The 27,972-nt window shown below is 39.1% G+C and overlaps 2 protein-coding genes across 2 annotated transcripts; both read right to left on the bottom strand.

Moving 5' to 3' along the window:
* Nucleotides 1-166: 166 nt before the first annotated feature.
* Nucleotides 167-3,352, bottom strand: foxf2a (forkhead box F2a). Its single transcript, XM_041055349.1, has 2 exons — nucleotides 2,112-3,352; nucleotides 167-730 (listed from the first exon to the last, which is right to left on the bottom strand). Exons 1-2 carry the CDS (start codon nucleotides 3,079-3,081, stop codon nucleotides 558-560), a joined length of 1,143 nt encoding a protein of 380 aa, XP_040911283.1. The 5' UTR covers nucleotides 3,082-3,352; the 3' UTR covers nucleotides 167-557.
* Nucleotides 3,353-4,692: 1,340 nt separating this feature from the next.
* On the bottom strand, nucleotides 4,693-5,992 carry foxq1a (forkhead box Q1a). The gene has a single exon (XM_041054343.1). It carries the CDS (start codon nucleotides 5,820-5,822, stop codon nucleotides 4,974-4,976), a length of 849 nt encoding a protein of 282 aa, XP_040910277.1. The 5' UTR covers nucleotides 5,823-5,992; the 3' UTR covers nucleotides 4,693-4,973.
* Between the last annotated feature and the right edge of the window lie 21,980 nt (nucleotides 5,993-27,972).

Here is a 27,972-nt window from a genome sequence, read left to right as displayed (position 1 = left end):
GAGATAGAGCGGTAGAGTGGTTTTTAAATCATTGTGTATATATATAAACTTTTTCATGAGATATATATATATATATATATATATATATATATATATATATATATGTATATATATATTTTACAAATGACAAACACTTCCAAACTATCCTTTAAAAATAAATCTCTTTAATGGCTTTTTGCAGAAAATAAGCAACAATTTCAGTAACATCAGGAAAACAAAATTAAGTGCATGAATAAAGATTAATTCAGTTAAGTGTTTTATGTATTGTTTCAGTAAAGATGTAAATATTGCTTATCCATGTGTGTAAAGTCAGACATGTACTGAGAAAGTGAAGTGCCACACCAAGTCCCCTCCATATCATAACCATTACTAAAGGGTTTAAAAGGTCAAAGTTCACTGGAGGGAAATGTCTCTGTTTTCACTCTGAGTCTTCAGAAAATAAAAATCGCCTTTTCGTCACTAATGGTTTTGTTGCAGCATACTCCGCCTGAGGGTTGTATTTAGATGAAAAGCACTGGACAGTTTTGTCTTTAAAGGTCATTTGCGAATATCTTCTGTCACATGACACACGGCTTTACGTCCTGATAGACACTCTGGTGATGGTGATGAAGCTGATGATAATAGGATCCTCCGCTGCTGGGGTGGAGGGAAGAGATTCCGTTTAGGTTCAAGACGAAGTCCTTCCTGTCACACACGGGAGCTGAGTGGCTGGAATATCGAGACAGTCCCACTGTAAACAAACAGGACACAGGACATGAGGTTAAATCATTATTTCTTTAGTCAGTCTCTGGTTTTTGTTGTGGTTAATGAATTTCTTGATAACAAAACATAATATGCATTTTCAGTGATATGTGCCTTAGGTACATTTTTTGGTGCCACTTTTAATGAGGTGTCCTAAGTAAAGTGTTTTAAGTGGTGTCCAGTGGCTTCATAAATAATTTTGTAATTGTGCTGTTATAATCCATCAACAGATAATTGTGGATTTCTTTTTTTCTGATTACAGTTCATGGTTAATGTGCATTTTGGTAGTATTGCCCTACGGGCCTTTATCAGAAAGTACATCTTCATGATAAACCGAGAAGCTAAAAAGATAAAGCAAAGCAGCAAAGTGTCTTTGTGAAGGAGGTTAAAGCACCAGCAATGGGATTTTTGACAACCTGGTAACTCAAAGATTGCTCACACTAATAGTTTATGACAGATCTATGAAACAATAGTTAAACATAACCATTAATAAAGTTACCATTTAACTTATAAAAACTTAATTAGGGTTTTTTTTACTATAAAGTGGTGCCACTTTGTTCCATCGTGTGTACTAAAAACGTGAACAATCAAAAATAAAATATAATGAAACAGTACAAACACTACACAACACACAACAGGATTATTTAACAAAAGGATCATAGTAATAATAATTTATACAACAGGATAAAACGAACTGAGCTGCTGTGCCTCATGTTAAAAGCCTTAATGAAGTTGTACTGAAACTTTTTTTTTATTAAGAATGTAGTTGTGCCAGCGTATTTAAAGCATTTTTATTGTGCTATGGTTAAAGAACATTGTGTATACTCAGAGGCCTCTAAAGAAAATTTGAGCTTGATGCAGTCAAATGGTGAGAAATTTAGAGAGAGGGTTCAGAAAACTCTGCACATTTCAGACACAATTTTAAGATATATGGTGAAAAATAGCAAAAACAAATGTTTTCAAGATTTTACCATACAGTCAGAACAGTTAATGCGCATCAGTTTGTGCTTGGCAGGGACACGTTTCTGGGTTTTTGCTTAATGCTTAAAAAATGATTAAAATTTTAGTCAAAAACGGATTTTCAGGTGCATTTTCCTAAGACGCAGCTCATCGAATGCAACTGAGACAGAACACGCATTGTGAAAATCTCTTAATATTTGTTCTGTTTTATGCACGTGATGTTTGAAAAGCTATTTTTTTTCCCTCTTTACTCTTTACTCTCTTTTTCTCAACTCAAAAGAGCGGTGACCTCTCTGCAGTTTAATGTTAATTATGAAACTATGAACATCCCCATGACTCATTAAGGTGCTAATAGTTGTGAGACAATAAAATCCATAGTTTATATGTGTGACTGCACAGTGAGGCTCTACCTGGAATGTCAGAAGAATCTCGTGCATTATGGTGCAGATAGCCCTGATCCAGAGAGTAAGATGACATCCCCGAGTGCAGAGTGGAAGAAGTGGGGCTGCTTGATGCTAGTGACTGCTGTTTCATGTATGAAGGTACACCAGGTGAACTCCAGTGCGAGGCTGCATTTGCATAAGGCGACTGGCAGTCCAGAGTGCCCACCATCGCTGGTGAGGACTGTAGGGGGCTGCTGCTGCTGTCCGGGCAATAGTCCGCGTTAGAGGCCACCTGACATGCAGCCATGTACGATGACCCGGAGCTTGATGGCATGTGTGGGACGTGATGCCCCCCTCCAAGTCCCTCAAAGCCACCTGGAACTGGGTTACCCATCAAGTCAATGTTGTAGCTGTTATGACAGGATAATGAGCCTGAAGGGGACTGGAAATCGAAGTTTTGTGGCAGCATAGACGCACCAAACCCGATGCCATTCATCATCCTGTACATCGGTTTCAGGGCTTGGCATTTCCTGCGAAACCCCCGAGGTCTGCGACGAAAGGAGCCTTCCTCGAACATAAACTCACTCCCCGGGTCGATGGTCCAGTAGTGCCCCTTGCCAGGTCTGCCGAGACCTTTGGGCAGCTTTATAAAACACTCGTTCAGAGACAGGTTGTGTCTGACGGAGTTTTTCCATCCCTGGTATGATCCCCTGAAGAAAGGGAACCGGGCCTGTAAGAACTGATAGATTTCGCTCAGAGTGAGCCTTTTGGTCGGCGAACTTTGAATTGCCATCACAATGAGGGCAATATATGAGTAGGGGGGCTTTTCTGGGCGCCTCAAGCCCGAGTTTCCCTTCTTCCCTTTAGCTGATGCTGTGTGCGCGCTCTCCATCACCGGCTGTGCGCTCAGCAGAGCTGCGTTCAGAGCACCGGCCGCTGGACTGGAGCGCGGAGGATTAGATGGATCCAAATGTTGCTGGGAGCTCTCGGTCGTCATGGTTGCGCCTCTTTTTGGATCCGACCACTGTGGGGTCTATATAACGTTTGGGTAGCTCACTTTCACTATATTTCAAACGCTATTAAAGTTTCCCTAATGTGACAATTAAAGAGATCAGAGTCTCTATGCGATGCTCAGCGCGTTTATAGCCGTGAAAATCAAGAAACGCCAGCCGCTGAACTCCCTCCTCTCTCTGTCCATTGCTGGCAATGATCCCATATGAGAGGGAGAATAAAGCTCCTCGACTTTGCTTGCGCATATCCACCCGGCCAAACACAACTCGACCACCTATCAATTCTAAAATCTCTATCTGCCCCTCTATCCCCCCAAATCCCTCCAAGAAATCGCCAGAAACTACTCCCTCCCCATCTGGCCAGGATCCAGACTAGAAGCCGGACACGGCACAGTGGAGTAAGATAAATCTCCTCCCACGACTCTCTTTCCAAAACACCTCTGTCCACATTTGTCAGACCAATATTTGGCAGGACAACCTGACAAGTCAGGATGAATGAAGAGACACAGTTCGGATAAATTACTCCCTTCGTCTCATACCTACAAAAAGGTCTGCAAGTGGTTTTCTGTTGTAAAGGTGTTCAGGAGAAGGAGTCCTGATTTGTTTGGGATCTGTTCAGGGTTAGGGCTCTGACATGAGAGGAAGCATGCTTTTTCCATCAGAGCGTGCCAACATACCACACACAGCGCACAAGTGTCAGTTTACCTCTTGGGGCCTGGATTACATCCCTGGAGAAATGGATTGATTGTAAAATCTAAAAGAGTCCAAAGGAATAATTCAGATATCGTTTCTGCAACGTTTCTTTCTGTAAATGGCTTCTTTGTCTCTTCCGTCAATTTAGGGCAACTCACCACACTTAGGACATGAAATAATTTCCCATACACCAGCAAAGTTAAAACACAGTCTAACTCAGTCTATCAGCAACATCAAACCTGCAACCCCGCTGCGCTCAGGATGCACAGCTGGTTTAAAGGAAATTTACTTTCTAGCCTCAGAAGAATGGGCCTACTTGGAAGACATTTCTTCCTATTGTGGATTCCAGTTCAGCTCGCTCAGGATGCTCTATTTGTACAAACTCTTTCCTGCGCATGTGTGGTGACTGAGGCGACAGCTATTTGCAGCGCCAGACAGAAAACATAAATATTGAATGCCCCTATCCGGCAGCAGCGAGCTTCTTGAACGCTGAAAAGTGAATACTTATAAGGCAATTTCTTTGGAAGCTTAAAGGATAAAGAATAAAACAATTATCACTTATCACCAGAAACCAATAATAAGCTGTGGTTATATTATTATTATTATTGTTGTTGTTGTTGTTGTTATCGTTACTATCAAAGCAAAGGCATATGTTATTACATAGAGGGGGAGGCTAGTGTTTATAGGAGGCCTTTGGTGCACTTGCTGGCTAAGAATTTTGCAAGGTGGAGTCAGATGAACACACGCCCACATGGACATTCATGCATTGGCATCTAACAGGTGTTAACGTCTCATACAGATGTAAGTCCTGATTCTGCTCCACAGGATTGTTTTGTAACTACATGTGTTTATTTTTCATTTCAACGAGCAGATTTTTAGAAAGAAACACACAAAACCAAAGTGCGCATTTTTAACACGTTTATTTGAACAAACAAAGTTTATCGTCATTTCAGTAACATTTACAATAAACAATTGTGTACAAAACATCAGGTCTGTTAATGCTTTAAAAGGAAATGACCAGACGAAAAAAAAAAAGAAGAAGAACGTGTAACACCGTGTCACCACAAATACAATGTAATCCCAACACAGATGGAAAATGTTCTGTCTTTGGTGTCTGGTCCTTTTCTGGTCCTGTGTCCACCATAAGTGCACAATGATGATTTTGAATCATCAGATTAAAGAGAGTTTATTTCTGATACTGCATGGCTGTCTGTGAAAGCAGCCCAACGCCATAGACGTTTGACACATGCGCAGCAGCAGCATAGGAGTCCATATGGCAAGGTGCATTCACGTACGGAAATGAGGCAGGTGTATTTGAATGAGGCGTCATTAGTTCAGGGTAGCATGGCCAGGTGAAGGCCGGGAGGAGAGGAAAGTGTTCTTTAGTTGAGTCTCTCTTGAAGGGTTTGCTGAGGATGCTGTCTATAGCAAAGGAGCTGGTGAACTTGGCACATGAATCCGTCTTGGTGGGGGCTGAAGACTGCGCTATGCTCTGCGGCTCCTCTGCGTGCTCGGACACCTCCTGCTCTTTGCTGAACTTTTTGTTGATGCGCTTCCTTCTGCGCCGAAACACCCCGTCAGCAAACGTGTACTCGCTGTGAGGATTGAGCATCCAGTAATTGTCTTTCCCCCAAGGTCTCGACGGGTCCCGGAGCACTTTAAGAAAGCAGTCATTAAGAGACAAGTTGTGTCGAACGGAGTTCCTCCAGCCGGTGTAGCTGCCCCTGAAGAACGGAAACTTTTTCATCAGATAGTCGTTTATTTCCGCCAAAGTCAGACGTCCACACGGGGAGTCCCGGATAGCCATGGCGATGAGGGCGATGTATGAGAACGGGGGTTTGGGTCTCCGTGTGTACGGCTTTGATTTGCTGTTGCCGCAGGGAGTAACAGGTGGAGGACTGTGCGCCACGCAGTCTCCATCCGACCCCAGCTCCTCCTCAGCAGAAAGAGGAGAGCGCACACTCCCCTCTGCATCACTGGACATCTCGAAATGTTTCATGTCATAGTGGCTCCCGCACAACACCTCCAACTTCATACTTTTTGATCGTCTTTAATGGTGCTGTATAAGATCTGTCCAATATGCTCTCCGCTCTCCCAAGTCCGTAACTTGTGTGCGTCAAGATGCAGAGTGTTTTGAATAGAATCCAGCAGTTTCCTTCTTAGTGGTCATACCTGCAAGACGACTAACCGCCTTCTCACCTACAGTCAGTGTGAGCAGCAGTTTATAGGCGGCTCACCTCAGGACCAACCCCAAGAAGGCGGGGCTAGATGACTTGGAGCATCTCACAACATCTTCACTTTGCGTGCATGATACTCCATAAAAACATGGATCATAATAAACGTTTCATCATGACCCTAATTTAAACTGTTTAGCAACCACTAAGAAACGACATTCACCGAAAACACCATTCCAGCGCCGCTTCACGGCTGCCTCACCTGTGAAATGTGATCTGGCAAACACCTTGGGACTATTTCACCTGAGACAAGCAGGTGGCGTATGTTTCCTTTGTATTTCTAAGGCGCGGTGCCTGCAGGTAGTTCAGTGTCATTTGTCAATTTCAGGCAGCTCTGTAGTCACAGCCAGAATTATCTACTGGCTCCATTTAGATACAGACTGGAATTCTTTACATCCTCATTGGAGTGAAAACTGTTTTCTAAACTCTCTTTTTCAGATTGGAGTTTAGCATTCAAACTACAGTCTGTTAGAAAAGATGCTACGTATGTCAGCAGGATGTGGCCATGCAGGTGATCTCAAGATCTCTCAGGACAAAGCAGTCTGCATAGGTGTGAACTTTAGATGTTCATGCCAGTTTTACAGCCCACATAGAAACCAGTGTTGTTGTGTTTCTCTCTCTTAAAACAAATAGTGGGCCTGATCCTTCCTGTTGCTCAGTGCCAGGATAGTGCATTTACCCAGCAAATTACTCATTGTGATTTATTTTCTTTCTGAAAGATTTGCCTAAAGGTTTTGGAAGACTTTTGAACAGGGGGTGATGGGGTGTGTGTGCGGGGGGATGTTGCTGGAACCACATCACTTGTGATGTGATTCTCAATAATGAAAACAAGGACATCAGGGGGAATAGACCCATTGAAGATATAGAAAAAAACCCTAAAGTCTATATTATAACTTTAATAGCTAATGTCAGTGTTTCATTCTCTTTTAATTCCACTCCACATTCCGGATCTCCTCCCTCCCACTCACTCCCTCAGGTTCATTTGGCAGTCATGTTGAACTCAACAACCCATCTTTGTGTAATTGGTAGCCTTATTTCCTGCAAATGTATTAGACCAAATCACTGGTTTCATTGGTTTTGCTGGAACACTGTCACCAAACAGTCAAATGGAAAAATTATATCATCATACACCACCTGGAAACCGACATTGACATCATGCTATGGCCACTGAATTTGTTCTGTCTGTGCCAAGCTGGTTAACTTGTGTTTATGCAAAGTGTGTTTTTCTGGCTGTATTTGCATGTAGGTTACACATGTTTGTGCTTGGTGTGAATGTTTTGATTTTCAGGTAATAATCTGTTCTTGTTGCTCATGACACCCAATCCATGGTGAAGTCACTATTTTGAAAGGTGGCATGTCAAGGATGGATTCCTGTAAGCTAGCCACACAATGACAAGAGCTCAAATACCATGTATTCATTCTGCTCACTGCATGTAGCAGCTTGTGAGCCCATCGTGTTCTTGTATACATCAGGATCTACTTAATAACAGTTTATCTGTTATGGCTTTGCAGGTGGAACCAGAGAGGAATATATGTGCCTCATATACTGCCAAAAAGGTGTATGAAGACAAAAAGGAACCACTTTCTAATAAAGCACCTTCTTGTTATAAACATTGGCTTTATTAATGAATAATAAGTCAATAATAAATGAATCACCGTTTGACCACGCATTTCGTGGAAGAGGATACAGACACCATAGACCAAAATAACTTTGTTAATAATTTATTAGCACTTACAACTGCAGACTTAAGGCTTAAAATTGTTCATTAATGACTTATGAACACTGAATAATAAATTACCAACATTTCTAACTGCATTATTACTAAATAATAATCAAGTATACAAATATAGGCTGCAGATATTGTATAAAAGTGTATTTGTGAAAACTCAAATGCTTGGCAGACACACTGACTGTAGACAATAGATTTAAAAACATTTGCTCCTGAGTCTGGATATGTGTCTATGAAGTTACGTTTTCCTCAGTCCTTGACATACTGGCATAAACAATTTTAACTAGAGGCTCCTGCTCTTATTGTCACAGCCCTTCTCTCTGACTTTGTCAACATCAGTGCTGTGAGATTTATGAGCACTTCAGATTACAGTATAGTGTGGAGCTTTTCTGCAGACATTAGATCAGATAAGGTCTTCTTAATTTTCACTAACTCAGTTTTTAAATCACATGCCTGTATGACATAAAAATGGAAAACCTTCAAAGTAACAGAACGAAGACTGGTGCTGTACGAGCAGAGAAATAATGACATTGATCTTTGAGCAGCACATGCACTTTGTCCATAACAGCTCCTTATTTCTTGTCACATTAAAACTGATTTAGGCATTTTAAATGCAAATGTCTATTTGGGTGCAGTATACTGTGACTGTAGCTTTGATTCTGGCCTTGAGGTATCACTTGTTGATGTGCTGGAATGTGGAGCACAATGAAACATGTAGTCAGACTTCAGTGACTAACACCCTGGTTGTTAATACAGTTCAGTGATTCGTTGGCACTGTGTTCAGTTTATAAACATTCTACAATCACAAACTCATGCCAACACAATAAACTGCTAGCTTAGATTTATGAATACAGTATATCACAGTTATGCTCGTCTATATACCTACAGCAGCTGCCTGAGCACTCACTTACAGTTGTAGCACATAATATATTAGAACACTGCAGTTGCTCACAAGCAGGTTCCTCTACATTTTGTATCCTCCAAGCTTGAGTTAAACAGAACTTTGCTGGCCCAGTGGTAACTCATGAAACAGACACAGTCACGGGCCCATTATTTCTAATAAGTTCCCTCTGTCTAGTTGTTTGTAAGGGAAAATAGTTTTCCAGTCATCTGTTAGAGGGCACACTGAAAAAAATGTTTTGTTGAATTTACTCAATTTTAATGTTGAAAGTGGTTGCACGCAATACATGCATCTAAATCCAGACATATTTTTTAAGTTGGCTGTACTTAATATTTTTGAGTAATTTCAATTAAATTATGTAAGCAGTTTCAGCACAAGAATTCTGAGTATTTGTTACTCTGATTTCCTTAGTAATTCTAACTAAACCCATGTTTAATTTACTTAAATTCAGTATGTAATTCATATATTGTGGTTAGCTAATTTGTCATTGTGTTTTAAATTAAATTGTTTTATTCTACATATGTAAAATATTTTAATTCAATTCACAATTTTATTTAAAACAATCAAAATGTATATGTAGATGTGGGGGTGGCTGAGAAACCCGGTATACAACAATGAGTTGTGGCAGTGTGGAGGAATTCCCAATTCCATTTTATTTGACAAAATTAGAGTCTTGTTCAAAAACTTCACAGTAAAAAATGCACATTGGGCCAACCAGAAAGATAAAAGTAAGCAAAAAGGGGGGAAAAAATTCTCAAGAGCACTTCTCACGAAGAATCAAAATAATACAGAACAAAAGAATTCTCTCTAAACTGCCTTTCTGGTTATACCCTAAAAGTTTGGGCCCATGGCAGGAGCTATAATCTGGAGCTGTGTTCAGGAGCTGTGCTTCTCTCCTTTAGGCTCCGGCCACCACAGCCTCCTCACTTTTATACTGGTGGACTGCACCAAGAAATCAATATCAATTATCTCTTCCAGCACACTTACAATAATCCCATACTAAATAACATATTATCAAATAGAAGTTCAGTTAAACTTACTTGAAAAGCACATATTTCTTTTTAAACAAGATACTTATACAGGTCATTTCACCACAAAAGACAAAACACCCCTCCCACTCTACCACACTTGGTTTCTCCCCCTGTGAACCCCCCTATTTAACCAAATGGACCGCTCCAGCTCAGGTTTGGCTGTTCCTGGTCTGACAGAGGAAGAAGTACAACAAAGGAGACAGGTCAACAAAATTTAAATTCAATAAATCAAATACACGATCACAGTGTGACTTCTCTCCTTCACTCCCTCCTCCAAATGTTCATACCACACACATCACCACCAGCAGTTCACACCAGGATCAACATTCTGATAAAATCTACCTGAGAAAGAGCACATGTAAGGCACGTGTGTAGCACATGTGCCTTACTTTAGTGCATGGGGTCTCCCTGTGATAGTAGCATAAAACAATTTAATTATTTTGATTCTTCTTGAGAAGTGCTCTTGAGAATTTTTTTTCCTCTTTTTTGCTTACTTTTATCTTTCTGGTTGGCCCAATGTGCATTTTTTACTGTGGAGTTTTTGAACAAGACTCTAATTTTGTCAAATGGAATTGGGAGCTGCTCCAGGCTGCCACAACTCATACAAAAAAGTAACAAATACTCAGAATTTTCATGCCGAAAGTGCTTATGTAATTTATTTGAAATTACTAGTACAGCCAACTTAAAAAATGTCTGGATTTAGATGAATGTATTGCGTGCAACCACTTTCAACAGTAAATTCAACAAAACATTTTTTTCAGTGCACGAGGAAAAAGAATAAATATTCTTAGTTGACTGCAGGTGTAAAGATCAAAGCTCTTGCTAAATACAGAGCAGGAAGGAAAACACCAAATGTTTTGTTTTGTTATGTTGTGACAGTAGATTTTAGCATCAGTGAGCGTTGGGCTGAACTGAATATGTTGAATATTTCTTTTCAATCACACCACAGCTTCATGTAACAGATTTTGCTAATGCTACTGGAGCTTGTTCACTGTAAGAGTTTGCACCACATTATGAAATTACAATTCACCATATGTTTGGGAGTAAGATATGTGATCATGAAGATAAGGCTTAAGACAAGTTTGCTTTTTGTGTGTCTATCAAACGAAATCAGCTGTTCGTGAGAGTAATCTGTTGACTGAGTAATCTGTTGACAAGACAGTGACATAGTGACATTGTTGAGGTCACACAGTACAGATAAGGTCTCTCGGGATAAGTTGATGAAATAAGGTATGTGTTGTAAATAGAGCAATGTGCCCATAAACACTTGTTCCATGCAATTTGGTTCATGTACTTTCTTTATATAACAATCAAAGACTGTGCATTTATTGTATGTCAAAATAGAAAATTCGATTTATTGCTTTTTTAAAAACATGCACAGTGCCATTACTGCAGTACAAAACTGTATAATGTCATCATTTTGTATTGCATAAAAGAACTGTCTTACATGTCAGGACAGATTATGAAACTTTTTTTTAAAATATAGGACACAAATATTTAAACTGTGATTAGCATTTCAGCAATGTAAATTGTTCCACAAGAGTTCTAAAAATAACTCAGTGAAGATGTCAACCTGGGGGGGGGTTTAGTTTGCACAACTCTGACTGAAGTGTTCTCGTGTTCAGATGTTTTGCAGAAGATTACGCTGCTGAGAGCGCAACGATCACTGGGTGGCTTCATACTCAGGGATGTGTTGAGTGGTTCAAAATAGACACAAAATTTCATGTTGATTCCATGCATTCCTTCATGCTATTTATGGTAGCTGTGTGTTTATTATCATTGTACAATACATCCCACCTCAAAATATTTCACAAGCCACTAATTATGGTATTTTGACAGGTCTGTTTTGAAACCGCCTTACCAGTGTCTCAGTATTTAACTGGTGCATTATGGTTTTGCACAAACATGTACGTGTTCTTACTCATCATCAGATAGCTTACAGTAGAGTGTGTTTTTTCATGTGCATTTGGCTCTATATGTTTCTTCGTGTATATCTGGCCTGTATAGCGTACATGAAAAGGGGGCCCTTGCCGGCTGCTGGTTTGGGAAGTTTCTATTTTGGTCTTGTCACGTCAGAGGTAAAATGATTGAGCTTCCAAACAAATCAAAATAAAATGTACTGACATTCTTTTTTGCATATGGGGACTGGGGATCAGTTCAGAAACCACAATTATACTGTCAAAGACTCAAATTAAAAAAATATATTTTCCTCTGGCACAGGGCAATCGTATTTTCAATCTTTGCGTTCTAGTTTCTAATTTATCAAATTCATCACTTTTTTCATTCACCTTCACTACATTTTCCTACAGTTGCAGCTTCTCGACATTTATATTTTTCACATTTTCTTAGTTGGTCAACTATTGTTTTTAATATATCCTGACCATGGTTTTTGCCGATGCATTTTTATATATGGTCTAGTTTTGCACCACATTGTGTTAACCCATCTTCTCCATTCTTAAACAAACAGTTTTGTCTGTATAGCATCATGTATATTTTTAGTGAAATAACATCATCAATCAAAAGCAGGGACCAACTGATGATGAACTGGTAATAAAGTCACAGGCAGACCAACCAGCAAGGTACACTAGAAAACAGAATTAAAAACTGACCGGTGGAGTTCCCATCATGTTTTCACAAAATTGTGCAACATGCCGTTTCATTTATTTATGATATAGGCACCCTGGGACATGGTTTGCTTGACCAGGTAGCCACTAGGTGCAGGAGACTGGTTTGGTGTAAGAGTAGTGATGTGTACTTCATGCTAGCCATCTATGTGAGTCCACCACTTAACTCCTCACTCATGTTTAGACAAAAAAGGGGGAATGGGGTAAACACTGCCGAAGGCACAGCACTGAGGGTGGGGGTTGAGATAGGGATTCAGTTTAGCTAGCAAATGGGGAAACAGTTTTCACGAATGGAGGTAAAAAATCATAACAGTGTGAGTGATGACAGTGGATGCGTTAGGGAAAGGGGTCGATCCTTTCTCTATTTATTCTCGTCTGGGTTCCGGGTAGTGAGGTCTGTGTGGAGGCCTAGTATGTAAACGGAGAGGATCTCATAAGCTGTTACTGACAAGCAGCAGGGCTACAAAACTGTTAACATCATTACAGAACGGTAGAGACAAAGGCCAGATAAACTTCTCTGAGTATTTTTGGCAGGTATTTTTACTTTGATCATTTTCATGCCTCTTCTTCGAATTTGGGATCTAAATTGCTACAAGTCACTATGTTTTTGTCAGAAATGGTTTCCTACTTTCCCTAGAATGCATTCATTGTATAGGTCCTCTGCACAAATCCCGAGCTCATATGTTACGACAAACTACTTTGCAGTGTTCGCACTATGAGCAGTTTTCTGAATATTACTAAATCACAAAATTTGGTTGTCAATAGCATTAAGGATTATAAAAATGAAACCCCTCAAAAGAAGTACAAAATACTAAATGAATTGTGCGCACCATAGATGCAGTAGATGCAGTAAAATAAATAAATAAAAGTATTATCTATAAAAATACATTTACTTCCATCCAGCAGAAAAGTAGATTCAGCAGGTTGGTTAGTCAATGACAGGCCTTAATTTCTCATTTTAAAGGACCCCTGTTTATATGTTTATGTCCCTGCTCTGAGAGACATCAGGTTCATCATCTCCTGCAGGTAAGCCCACTCTCTCTTATTCCCTCTTATTGTGGCCTCTGAATCTGAATATGTTTTGTTTCCGTCTGTTTCCGTGTCCAAAGCTTCAGAGCATGGCACCACATACTGTAACTAAAATAGTAACAACTCAAAGCCGTAAACAAGCAACGACATGTTCTCTGTTTTCATCTTGTAACTCACTTTGCCATAGCAACGAGTAAATTCAGTCAAATTCAATCACATGAAATACAAATGTTCAAAAAGGAAGCTAAAGCCATGTGCAGCCACAGTGATCAAAGCATAGCTGTGAGACAAGCTTAAGTTTGGAATTAAAATATCAAGATAGCTGGGCGGTTCTTTACACTGAGTCAGCGTCTTGTGTAAACTGAAAGAGGATATTATACAGTTATAAATACTTTTGTCCAAATTCAGCTTCATTTCTTTGACATTAGTTTGCTCCACACCCTGTGTTATTGAAGACATCAACAGATCTTCTTGCTCATCTGTTTGTTTCTCTCTCGTTTCTCATCAGATGTTGATGCGGCCACATCAGCAGTTACTTGGAACCAGCATAAAGTTGAACCACTGTTAGACTGAAACAACGAAACAATATGCCCTCATTTCCCCCTCTGATCGTGGCGATTTATGCAAAACTGGTTATATTCAAACTGACACCCGAGGAACAAATGTAAAACAGACTGTGTAAACATTATGACATTCTTCATTATGATTCGAAACTAGAGGACTTGCAGAGTTTTATTTCTTTAATCAAAGACCTCATTACTTAAATGTAAAAAAAAAAATTACATTATCTATACATTTATTTTCAAATGGTTCAGACAATGTGTGGCTACACTAGGATCACAAATGTTAATACATTCTTCATCGTATTGCCTGGATTTTCTTGGATTTTTGCACATCGCACCAGCTTTGTTTTTTGGGATGTCCAGAAAACCAAAGCACGCTTTCCAGAGTAGTTCCACACGGATCTCTGGCAACCACCTAATTCCTTAGGTGGTTCTTCGTACTGCAGTTCGCAACAAGAAAAAGGTGATGATAGTAAAATGAGAACCTGATGATAATATGATATAATATAGAAAATCCTCTCACAGAAAAATACACAAATTATAATTATCTTGGCTCATTACCAAACCCAAACTAGCAGTGTTGTACTTTAAATAAGATCAAATGTACCTTAGTGGTAAATGTGAAATACAATCCATTAAACTTCAGTTCCCGATAACATGTTCTTTTCATTTGTCCATTTTCTCTGGATAGTGGCAGAGGAATGCTGGATTTTAAATGTGAAAGGCCATGTATCACAGTAGCTTAAACGGTGGTTAGAGCAAGTGTGATTTTTTTTTTCTTGTTACAAACAAGTCTGTGTGCCAGTATGACAACTAACCATTAATCTACAGGCTTTATCTCTAAGAACAACAGTTGCGTGAGGCCATGGTCTGCTGCCCTGTGCCTAAACATTTAAGGCTGCTTTCGTAAATCGACATGTGGGATCTTGATGGGAGTTCTCATGTTATCAGCATTTTAATCATACTGTATACGAAGTCTCTGTTTTTCAAGTTTTACGCACTGACAACTTAAATAAGGTAGCGCAACATCACCTCAAGTCTGTTAGTGGAACAAAACCTAAATTGTGATGTTAAAATCACATTACATTACAGGGCAGAACTGTCAGAATTCCTACAGGCCCTACAATATCCATTACCTGCTATTCATTTAATGTGTACAAACCAAAATGTCCTGACATTTTGGGTGTTTTAACGAAGCAAAATGGCTATTTACAGAAACCTTGAAAAAAAGAAAAAGAAAAAGAATCTACGAGCAGTGCTTAGCCTGTCCCAACCGTGCTCAACTTGTTTTGCCTGCCTTCAGGCCTCCAGGCTTCATTCGTGCAGGCAGGAAGGAAAAAAAAAAAATCTCTGTGATGGGATCCCCTTCAGGTGAAGTATGCTTAGATAATATCACCGTTACTACGTCTACAGGACCTGTTTGGGTTATTTTCAAATGAGAGAAAAGAAGACGGGGGGAAAAAAAGACTCACAACGTAGACAACAAAGGGCTCTGCGTGCAAATGGGAGGAGGAACTCCCTTTAGGTGAGTGCCTGTAAAACGCTGGCTTTGCACGAAACCAACACAGGTTTACCAGCACACACCTTATTTACACCTACTCAGATAGGAGTCAATCAGAGGGCAAATGCCATCCTGTCAAGATGATTTAATGTACTGTGGATCCGAGATAATCATAATCTTTATCATCTTGTTTATTTTTAGTATTTCGTTGCCATATTATATATTTGTTGCGCTTTTATTACCAGGGTTGTCTTTCCTAATTTAATTACCCTGTCTCTGTAAAACACCACAAGGCAAGGTAGTGGTAAAAAATATTTACTCTGGTGCATTTAGCTGTAGACCAGTAACCCCATTCCAGTTTGTGTTTGTGCTTGTTTATAACAACAAATCTTTGTCTGTGATCACAGCATAACTTTGCAATCCTTGTTCCCCAGTGACAAAACTATATTTTGGATGTAAATGAATGAGACAATTCAGATCTTTTTTACTTAAAGTGAAATAAAAGGCGACGTCTGTTTCTCATGTGGTCTCTGCAAGATTCCATAAACAGATCTCCCAGGTGGTCCAAGAGTGTGTGCGTGCATGTGTTTGTGTCTGTTTCTTTGTGAGTAGTGGTTATTTAGCATGTTAGAATGCATGTGTGTGTGTGTTTAGGAGAGAAGAAAGAGAGAGACCCAGCACTTGCGTGGAGTATAGCCAAGCTCTTATGGATGGCGGCGCTCTGTGCAGAGCCAAATGCAATCTGACAGCTGAGTTTAATGATATTTATATCCAAGCCACACACTTCCAGATCTGTTCTGGATCCATTCTCTCGGCTGGACCTGAGCTCAGCACATTTGCCTCAAAACCGGTGTGAGTTTACTCATAATGTCTGTGAATGGGGAATGTTTACAGCATGTTTGACGAGTGTGTGGATGAAGTACATGCATATGGGCGCACATGCCTATCTGTATGTGTGCTGATTCCTCATACTGTCTCTATAAGAGTGTGATTGCACACATGCTGACAGCAGTAATGGATTCTGTATGACAGTTTGGATACACACAACCTCTCCTGAAGGTGAATTAGCCTGCTCCTACCTGCCATCCTAAGAAGATTAACTATCTCGGCTGCAGTCCACACATCTCTGTTTTTTTCGGCCCCACCGCAGAGCTACAGCAGATCAGCGCTCTGTTCAGTGTTAGAACAGGCTTAGACTATTCTATACTATACTCTTTCAGGCCGCTCCAGACCAGGCCCAAGCTCATATACTGAAGCTGCAGCAGCTGCCATTTTCTGGCTAGCAGCATAGTTCAAGGGATTTCAGTCTTGGTCAGTCTGCCCACTACTTTGGTCCAGATTTAAATATCTCAGCAACTTTTGAAGGGGTTGTCGTGGCAATATGTAGGCATTTATGGGTCCCAGAGGATGAATCACAATGTCTTTGGTGATCACCTCAGGTGCTGTCATGAGGTTAATATTTTCCTTTTATCAGTGAGATGTGTTGAGCTCTACAGCACGGCCGTAGACTCAGTGTTGTGCTATATAGAAAAACTTGTTTTCATTCATCTCAGGAGTTAGTATTTCCCTGAAATTCTAAATCTGAAAGCCATTGTCCTGGAAAAGTGATGGTCATTGGAAACTACCACACACAAAATACTTAGAAGTGCACCTATGTGTGATATGCATTGTTTTGTCATAACCTTGGGAATATTAACCACAATGTGATCACTCAAACAATTCTTATAACTAATGTAATTATATGAATTTCTCTGTGCTAACATAATTTTTTTTGGTGGATTTTTTTAAAGTGGAAACATGACTGTGCCCTCTCAACTTGGCATTCCTGTTGGAATTTTATATGTGTTCAAAGTGTCATCAGCAGACTTTTCAAAGATGACTTGCGTCACTTAAAGTAAACTTGTACAATAGCATCATTACCTCATGGGCTTACAGCATTTTATGATCTCGATTTCTAAGCTCAACTTGAATATACACACAAGTTAACTATCAATGGAACAAACGCAATCAAAGTTTGGGTCATTACATATAAAACAATAATCTTTGGGTGTGTGGGTGTTTTTAAGCAATCTTGTGTTGATGTAAAGTGAATTTTATGGTTTTACTAGTTTGACTTTTATTTTCATACAGTCCAATACCTGGTTGTTAGCCCTGGTTGACCTAAATACTTTGAAAGTGAGATCTACAATCAGTTGTCATGTCAGTAACGTGATTTTAAGACTCACAATTGTGACCGTGTTATTTTCAGACAGTGAAAATATTTTCATTTCATTTTACACTATGTACAACCTGAATAGGAGAATGCCGGATTTCTATGAGGCACAAGAGATATTTTGTTACTGCACGTAACGTGAATGAAGTGTCGCTGTTTCACACAATAAATGTTAGAAAGAGTATGACAGAGACAGTAAAAGAAAGGCAAGAGAAAAGAAGAGACGTGATCATGTTTTAGTTTATTAGAGTTTCCCTCATGCGCTGGGTGACCAGTCTTTTCATCAGTGTTTAGACTTGAAGATGTATTGCACTCTTTTCCAGCTTTTAAAATCAACTGTCCCTTATGAGTCATTGAAAGAAGTGTTCGGCACCTTTTTTATTTCCTCTTAATCTTTGGAAATTCACGTGTGTCTGTAGGACAGCAGACATCACTGTAGATGCCATTTCAAAGAATGTCGCTAGTCCAGATGTCTCACCCATTTTGTGCATAGATTTATTTAATATGATCTGACAGACAGGAGGAGGTCACCAAAAATCATGTGAGCAACATATTTTAGAATTTCCTTGCAGTACCTTCACACCCAATGAAAATATGACTGCTTGTTCTGTCCTTTAAGAAATCCTCTCATTTTCAAAATGAATTCTTTCAGAGCTGTCGACATTTTCACTCTTCAGCAAAGCAAATGTCTGTGTGTGTGGTATGTGTACAATGGAGAGAATGTAAACTGTGCTTGAAATGTGATCCTTTTGTAATCTTCCCAGGTTAAGAGATCTGAGAGAGATTAATGTAGCATGCACAATGTTTGAAGTCACCAGCAGAGATTGCTCTCCTGGTGTCTAATGTAGAATTCCCTCAGTTTTATATGGGTTATACTGCACCTGATGTCATGGTAATGGCTCATGTGTTGTTGTTTTTTGTTTCCTGCAATTGACTAGCTGTTGAATCCAAAGGCTAATTTAGGTAAAGCCACCGAGCCATCTGGGCAGTTTGGCAAAGAATTCTGCAAGGACAAACTTGCACAATCATCCAATCAGCCCATGTCAGTGAGGTGCGTGAGAGACTCTACTCCACCCCATTTCATGAATCATTCCACATCTATCCGATCACTAACGTCAGATAAAGCAACATAAATCAGTTGTCTATATAAACATTCCTGATAATGAGTGCTGAACATGTGTGACTGAAAATGAGCCAGGTCTCGGATTCATGTGGGTAAAGTTCAAACCAGACGTCAGAATAATTAAATTTGCACCCAAGCTGGAACCAAACCAGTGAAAATAGAAAGTAGAGTCTCTTATGGCCTTGTGAAATCTCCTTGGTGCTGTGGTGGATACAGAGAAACAAGGCCTCTTAAATGCTATATTTTTGGGGGTTCATTCTCAACAAATGCCAAGTCCCCCAGTAAGTTTTAAATTTGTATAATATTCTTAAAACTGCCACCAAGTCATTCACTCATCCCTTGGGGAGAGTTCCTTGTTATCTGCCATGAAACACCTGTCTTAAAGGCCTGGCCACACCAGTATTTCAATGGAATCACAGAGGTCGGTGGATTCATTTGGGGAAGCAAAGTCAATCGGCACAAATCTTTCTGGTGAACAAAGACATGCAAATGTTGTGCTGTCCACGAAAAGGCAAACCATCTCAACAGTACTGAACTTTGAGGGAAACGAAGAGCTTAAGAGTCCAAAACAGAAAAGTAGCTTATGAGTTGACTGCACCATCTATTTTTATTTAACCCTCTATGCAGGAATATAAAGTGCTCCACAAAAAGTTACAACAGGCCCCGCAAGCCAAGTGATCACTATGTCACATGTGAGGACACGCTGATGAACTTGGTTGTACCAATTTCTGGTATGACCCTGCCTTCAAAAGGCATTTCAGGAGGCACCTAAAGCTTTGGAAAGCATATGCTGACTGAACTAAAAAAAAAAACATTCAGACATACACAGTCACCTCATGGCAGAAGAAATTCTTCTTGTGCACAACAATAGAATCAAAGGAAAGTAAATCTGTTTTGGAGAAGTAACCTTATACTATAAAAAGCAGAGAAACAATATTGTTTGGTCTGTTTTATAGACCAAATTTATTCTCAGTGTGTAATCTTCAGTGAGAATCACAGCCCACTACGATGACTCACCGGCTGCTGTTGCTAAACAGGGAAGTTCAGGTTCTGAGACACTCTGTTAGAGACTGGGTATACCTTGCTCAGGAAACTGGCAGTGGGACAACTCGTGAAAGGATGTTTTCTTTACTACACCCAGTGTTTGTCAGGTCTGAGGAGGGAAGGTGGGTTATGATGAGGTCGACGGAGAGCTTGGGGGGAATTGTAATTTCTATTTCGGTCTCTTTGAAAGACAGAGGCCTCCATCCTTTGGGGGTCTGCGGTCTGTCTCTTACCTTTAACCCAGACTGTGACACCAGAAAAGAAGAGCATGCAAACAGGAGGGAGAGTAAAGGAAGTCCCACTTTTGTTATGTATAATTTTGTAGTATCATCTTTGTCTTTGCCTAGTTTTTTTCCTTTTTTTTTTTCAAAAATTCATTTGATCATATGATTCATAAAGGACATTTGCATTTTCTTTAGGTTTTGTATATTTGTGTCTGTGTCACCACATGTGTACCTTACCTCTATGAACAGCTACAAGTAAAGATGTCTTTCATAGTGACACAGAGCTTGGTACCCATTGATGATCTGGGAACCCCATCAAGAAGAGTGAACTTAGCCCATAAACACAATGGAGGACCAGAGTCAAAGAGTGAGGCACGATGAAAGCATTTCCCGTTCACTGACCTCTTGTCATTCTAACCCTGCTGTGTTATGGAGCAAGATCAAAACAAAGCCTTTGTAATCTGATCCTCATTCAGCATCAAACAACCACTACCAACAAAACAACAAACAATGAGGTAAAAGGGCACAAAAATAGTTGGGGAAAGGACCACAACACAATGACATTGTAACTATAGAAAGAGACACTGGAGGCTGGCATTTTGTCTGCTTTCTACTCCTTTCTATTTACAGGTGGTGAATTGTTTATAATCTCTCTTTGTAGGTTTCAAACTAGTTGAACTGCAAACTACAAAAATGATTTGGGGAAAAAAAACAGCAATTAAAAGATTAAATGTGCTAAACAGTACAAAATGCTGATCTCTCAGACACTTGAGAGAACCACCAATTAACACAGTCTCTCAAGTTACAAGAGAGCAGGAAAGCAAGGCTTTTGGAATAGCTGGAATTCCTCACAGCACAGGTGCTAACCGTGTAACCGTAGCTGTAGTAAGTGAAAAACATCTGCAAAAAAAAAAATGTCAAAGGAAATGTAAGGAGTATTATAAACATATCATGTTATGTTTTGCTCTTTTGATGCAGTGACTTTGGCACAAAGTGGAATTCAGTCCAGAGTAAAGGAGATGATGATTTTATTTTGGTTAAAGATTAAAACTGGAAAAAATCAGCAAGCAGTGTGTGAGTGTGGGAGGTTGTAATGTCCATTCAGAAAACCATAAACAAAGTATGACTCATCGTGACACATAAGGTCAGCTTTGGAAAAACAGTCTTCTAAATCCTCTGTGGCTTCCCTTCGTAAGCAAACTCTTCAGATATAATGGGGAAGGGTGTTGTTTTGAGATATAAGAATAACAGAACAAAGAGAGGAGAATAATAAGAGCACTGAAAACGCATGTAGATGAATAGTTGTTTCTTTGCTGCTATCACATAACAGCAGGTGGTATTGTCTGCATGCCCATTGTCACTTCTGTTGTGGCACCTCAACCATTACTATCAGTGTCCTCAAACAGTACAACACAGTGCCAGTAACAAATTAGGGTGGTACCATCTTCCTTTATTATAGAGATTGTCTCAATATACACTGGGTTACTTAATGCTGATATTGTTTTTACAGTACTACCATTTAAAAGTATTTTAAAAAATAAAAATTAAAAAGTGTTTAGGTCACATGTCAACCAGATGCATGAATAAATGGAGCTTTTTGTAAGAGGCAACAAGTATTCAAAGGATATTTTCACTTTATTTAAATTTGGGTCCAAATTTCATAATTTTGTCAGTGTTATCAGTTATAATAACATTGTGCTCACCAAGTTCATTTCTGACTGTGGAGACATAATTACACACGTTGCTGGAAAAATGTGGCAGAGCAGAAAATTTGCACTTGTCCCGAGACATTACAAATCTGCTTCATAAAGATAGACAGGAGGAAAAAAGGGAGGAAGACTGGAGGGAAAAGTACCAGTTACTGGTGACTTCTGAGAGAGGGTGCTTGTGTCCACTTGGAGGCTGAGTGGACACAAGCACACATGGGCAAACTGAGAGAAACACTTGGAAGCTTGGACAGCTAACATCTGAACAGCTTTCAACACTGGTTTTTTGGGGCAAATCAGCATGGACTACACGGATTACACAAGTTGAAAACAGGCTTTGTTTTCTGTCTGAACACACCTTAAGATCTGCGAATGCGTCATCACCTAAAAAAAAGTCCAACAGAGCGAGAAACATGAGTAGTCAGATGATGACACAGTGTGTCATCATACCCAAAGTGTCTGTTCATCACTGATATACTGTACTTATGGTAGTTCTGCATGCGCATAGTTTTCTTGTGCAACAAGGGGTTTTACTGACCTTGTGGTTGTGTTCTCTTTCAGTTCATTTCTCCTTTGGATTTCTCTTTAGAAAAGACATTGTGTTCACATATCTCACCAATACTTTGATTTGATGTTAACATAACTGACTGAAATGACAACAATTGGTGTTTTACACCTGAGAGATTTACCCATGGTGAATGGGTAAATCTCTCTCTTTTTTTTTCACCTATAATACCTATACGATACCTGTAATTGTAAAGCATTGCTGTCTATGTAATAATGGCTCTTTGGAAACTTTAATCACTGCTGTGCATGAGCAGTGAATGATGCTTTATTACTGTTTTCAACCTGTGTTGAGCACATACATAGTTAAACACGTGCTGCTAAGCAACTGCTCTTAGTTGGACTGAAAGTTAACTGTAGCTATGAACACCTTCTTATTATGATTCTGGTAAAGGCTGATGGCATTAAACGCACTCTTCTAGGATGCAAAGCTATATTTGGTGTGTGATTGTTGCTAGTTTTATCTTCACTTTCAAAGCTGAGAAAAAGTGAAATAGCTGTCTATTAAAATCTTGTGTGCACAGTTTGTAACTCTGAATTCAGTTGAGAAAATTAAACCTGTCTGGCATCTGAACACAGACATGCTTTCAGTGGTTACGGTGGAATCACTCCACAATAAAAGCAGCATTACTTGAATGAAAGCTGTCAGTTGGGGTGAGGCCCGTATCTAAACATTGTGAGGAGAAGCAGTGAGGCACACATATACAAACAGCCCTGAAATGCCTCAGTGTTATTCTTCTGGGGATTTTAAAGCTTACTTAATAAGCTAACTGATGAGTAAGACACAAAGTAATGACACAAACATTGCCTATAGTAAACAGTAATGACTAATGTCTCTATGGAAGGGGATTCTATGCTTTGGGATTGGTGTTGACATGCGTGACTCCTGTCTGGCACGCGATGTGGGCTTAAGGACATAAACAAACCTGTGTCTGGCTCTGCCCGAGGCTCACATGCCGAGCTTTCCTGATACAGGAATGTCCCGCCAGGTCCTGATAGGGACTGGTCCCATTTATGGTCCTCCTGAATCCATGGATCACTGACCCTGTCCCACTACATAGCTTGGCCATTCAGTACCCCACATGAACCTTGTGTGGATAAACATATCTATTAAGAAATAAAGATTCTGTGTTTTTATTGCCTTTTACAAAAAAAGAACTGAGAGTTTGATGGATACTCTGCTACCCCAGCTAAGAACTAATTTAAAGTTAAAATGAAAAGACACAATTATTTCTGTCAACAAAGTCTGTGCTTTTTCTATATCATACTGTATATAGGTTTATCCTCATTTAAAGCTCATAGTGATGCTCCCACAAATAATTCACTTCAGATCTGTTCATTTTCCCCTCAGTTTTATGGAGAATTTTAGAGTCTTTTAGCTCAGACATGATTTCAAATGAATGTTAATGCTGCTCCTGTCTGATGGATGTGTAATGCAACTGTTTCCTAACACATTCACAATAAAATTTTAAGAAGGTGAAAATATGCCTTTGTTGTGTTCACAGGTTGTAAACAGTGGCCAAATGAACAATTAATACCTATTTAACCTGCTTGAAAGAATATGAATAAAATGTTATAACTTTCCTATATTTATTTTAAATCCTTGCACTGGAGTTCACGTGTTTTCCATTGTGCAGCAAGAGGGCCAAGACGCTGCATGAGCATGTCAAGACAATAGTCTGTCAAGCACAGGTGAACACACTTACTCTATAACTTTTGTCAGAACACCAGAGATGAGATGACAGGTTAATGGTACATGATACGTGATTGTTTTTTCTCCTCCTTCTTCCTTTCCCTCTCTCTTTATATCAGACAGCCTTTCTAATCTGTTCAAATGACATGATTTATGGGTCGTGCCATGGTTAAACTTTAAACGTATTCACTTGATACTGTCGCGTAATGGAGGAGTCATTTTACTCTTTGGGACAATGAACGGTGAAACAATATCACCTTTATAACCCCATGTGACGGAATTTTAACGAGAGATTTGTCCTAGATAGACAAGTTACTATCAAGGTGAACCTTAACATAAGAAAGGGCATGGCAAACGTATTCGAGCAATGCCTTGCCTTGATTGTTAAAATGTTGATGCAAAAATACATCTTTACATCTATGATTTTGTAATATTTAAATACCGCTGTTGAGTTTCAGCTGCAGTACTGCCACCAATTGTGTATAATTGGCGTGTGATCTTCTGCATCATGTTACAAATGTGATCTTATGAGCAAATGCAATAAGCTGCAGCTTATCAGACACAAAGCGACCATCTCTCTAGTTCTGTGGCTAATACACAGTTTCATTATTATTTATGCTGTATTATATTAGCTTCTGTGGAACTGCTTTCATATTTACAACACTAGAAAGAACTGTTTAAGTGCCGTGTAGAGGCCAACTGATAAAAACAGTTAGCTCAAAATGTACTGACTAATTACAACTGAACTTTTATCAGCAGTGATTTCTCTTTCACGGTATCAAAGAGCTAATATTAATACAGCAATCTATGATATAATCAAGACTTATTCATCAGCAGATAAAGGTCACAAGGTATAGGCTGATACAGCAATAAACCTTTCTGTGTATAGGCTAATATAGCAGTAAACCTTTCTGTGTCAGTGTGTGTGTGTGTGTGTGTATGTATGTGAGGGGCATCTTGTTAACTGTTTTCACAGCTGAGAGCGGCGGAGATGCCTGTCCGCACTTCTTGACAGCTGTGTTCTGCTCAGTCACGCTATCGAGGCACAGCAGTGGTCTCCACCTCTGACTACAGGGCCCTCTAGAGTTGAAGTTACAAATACAAAGAGTCTCGCTGTCAGATGAGGAATTCACCAGATGAAAGAGTGACACCAAGTTGGAAAACATTTTTCAAACTTGAAAGTAAATAAGAAAAGTAAGAAAATTTGATTTTGGGGAAAGAAGAATATTGAACTTGAATCCTTGTTTTATCTTTTCTTTTCAATTCAAATGTAATAAGCTAGGCAGTAGCCTCCTAACTGAGTAATAATGTCCACATTACAATGCCATTTTAATGGGCAGAACTCTAAATTATTCCTCTTGTAATCATATCAAAGTGTTCAGTGCAAATGTGACACTCCTACTTGTTACACAATGCTTTTGATAATGTGATTAATATTATCCATGTTTCTTGGTTAAACCCAAGGCTCATTCTTTGTTCGTACACGGCTACATTAGCTTCATGAATGATTAATCATGATTAATAATCAGCAATTAATCATTCTGTTGAGCAAGCTCTTGTTTATTTTATCAAGTTAGAAAACGTAGTAGAGAGAGAATGACGAGAGACAGAGGCAGGGAGAGAGAGCAGGGAGAGAAAAGGTGCAAGGATACTCTAAACCCAGTAAAAAAAAATGTGAAAACTAAATTGAAAATAAAAACACAAAGCAAAGTCGAAAATTGTTCCATTAGAATTTCTTCTTTGCCATCTGAACTCAAAGTTTAAAGGAGAAATATGTCTGAATATGGCATCTTTGACCACAGAAAATGATAGAACATAAACTGAAATCAGTAGCTGCGTCTAAATTAAATTCCCTGCAGATGAAAAAAAAAAAGGAGAAAGAATTAATTAAAACTGAGTTTGATTAAGATTTGGTTCTGTCTCTGAACGAGGGTGTGGATTGTTTACACATTTACAGCACCTCTTACATAATACAGATAATATGCTCTTAGTTGAGTGATACCAATTAATGACCGGCTAGTGTTATATTTACCTTAAAGGGTTCAGCTTTCACTACCATGATAAAGCATTCACGTTTAGTTAAATGCAGTATTAATTCTTTTTGAACACAGTGTTAGATAATGACTTAACATTAGATGAAGTAGCAGTATACAGTAGCAATTCAAAACATCTATACACTTATAATTGTGTTTTCACTGCTATCATTTTGTTATGAACAGTGAATCAAATGTAGAAATAGCTCAGTAGCTTTAAAAATATACTTTTTCAGGAAGGTTTCTTCATGACATAATGTTTACAGAAAGCACTGAAGGAAACAATTTGGACCCCCAGCTTGCACTCTTGAACTGTATAGTTTGGCTATATTTCAAGGTATTTATCTTTCTAAACTGAAGTGTTTTTATTTAAATGTGAACCGGAGTCAGCCTAAGGCGTCGAACGGTTGATTCAACAACAAAAAAAAAATTCACTCACTTTCAAAGAAATGTCTTATATGAAAATACATGTCATTTTGTACTGCTCACAACACAAAATAAAATGACAATTACACATTCAGCAGTAGCATCTCTTCCCACACAAAGAGTGTACAGTGCCTTAAAGTTATACTAATGTTTTTGTACGCATTTACTTCAGTTTTTGTTTGAAGGTTTAGCCTTTTATCGTTTCATCTGCTTGACAAATGTGTATTGCCTCCTGAAAATTGTTGTGTAAAGTTTAACCCATTTAAGCTTTACAGCCTTACTATAAAAGATAACAAGATCCAAAGACAATAAATTAGTTATATTAGCATTACAAAAATATTGTGTGTAAGATCTTGCACAAGTGACAGCATGTAGAGATAATAAATAGAAAGATGCACAAAGGCAAGAGTGGAGACAGGCAAGGTGAAGGAAAACACTGAGTCACCCCCTTAATCTGAGAGTTTGTTTCAGAAGAAAACATGTTCTTACTCATCACCTCGTACGTTATCCAGAAAAGACCCCTGTTGAAAAATATTCTGTAAATGGGGAGGTGTTGATGACCATTACTGTCACAAGGATAAAAGCTACAAAGGGCATGATTTATCCTCAGAGCTGCAAACAGTCCACAGTTTGAGTTATGTTACTGGAAGATTATTCCATCTCATGATTGGTTCTGTGATTTTTTTTTTTCTTCTGATGAGCCGCATTTTTTTTTAACCACTGGAAGAAAAATGCTTGTGTGAGTGTAATGTAGTTTCAGATCTTATAAAGAGACTAATGGTATCTCTAAACAGGACTTCAGGAAGTCTTGCAGAAAGTTTTGGAGAAACACGAAAAGAGGAAAAGAGGAAAAGTGGAAAAGGACTCAGGGTTGGAAAAACAGAGAAACACTACAACTGAGTTTGCAAGGTCCAATCTATGTAAGCCAGTTCTAGTACTAAAGGAAGAACACACACACTCACACATACATCTCCACCACCACTACTACCACCATGGAACAATAAGTGGGTGGGTAAGGTGTACAGAGAGCAACTCATTCAAATCAGTTGCTTGAATGATCAAATTCATGTGATTTGTTTTTTCTTTTTCCTTTTTTTTTTTTTTGGTTCCATTTGTTTGTATTAGCAGGATAAACATCCCATATTTTGTGAACAATGTTATTTATTGTGTATATTTGTCAAACTTGTGCTGTTCTAAAAGCTACTGTACTTAGAAATAAACTCACTACAGAACCTCCTTCCTTGTGGACAAGATGTTCAAGAAATTCTTTGAATGCCAGCAGAGCACAGTACATGGAAGTCTTGCACCTTTTCAGTGAACTATTGATACTATGCCAAATGTCATTTAAAATGATCAGTAAAAGAGTTTGTTCAACCATGCCCCCTGCTGGGCACAAGAGACATGATGGGTCAGTGTGTCTCAGCAGGATGCAGCATGTAAATGAAAGCTAGATGATTTGTATTTGGTTTCTGATTTGTACATGTTTGTTCTCTGTGCATTAATTCATTTAGGAAAAAAAAAACATCCAGGGTTGTTTTATCCAAATA

The sequence above is a fragment of the Toxotes jaculatrix genome, chromosome 14 (genome assembly GCF_017976425.1).
Source record: "Toxotes jaculatrix isolate fToxJac2 chromosome 14, fToxJac2.pri, whole genome shotgun sequence".
In the NCBI taxonomy this organism is placed as follows: Eukaryota; Metazoa; Chordata; class Actinopteri; family Toxotidae; genus Toxotes; species Toxotes jaculatrix.
Note: the sequence above shows the minus strand (reverse complement) of the source record. Positions and strands in the feature narration are given on the sequence as shown.

Excerpts from the sequence above, each read along its gene's own strand:
- foxf2a (XM_041055349.1), bottom strand. The coding sequence starts at position 3,081 with ATGACGACCGAGAGCTCCCAGCAACATTTGGATCCATCTAATCCTCCG. Across the intron at positions 731-2,111 it reads AGATTCTTCTGACATTCCAG|TGGGACTGTCTCGATATTCC; the intron begins GTAGAGCCTCAC and ends GTTTGTTTACAG.
- foxq1a (XM_041054343.1), bottom strand. The coding sequence starts at position 5,822 with ATGAAGTTGGAGGTGTTGTGCGGGAGCCACTATGACATGAAACATTTC.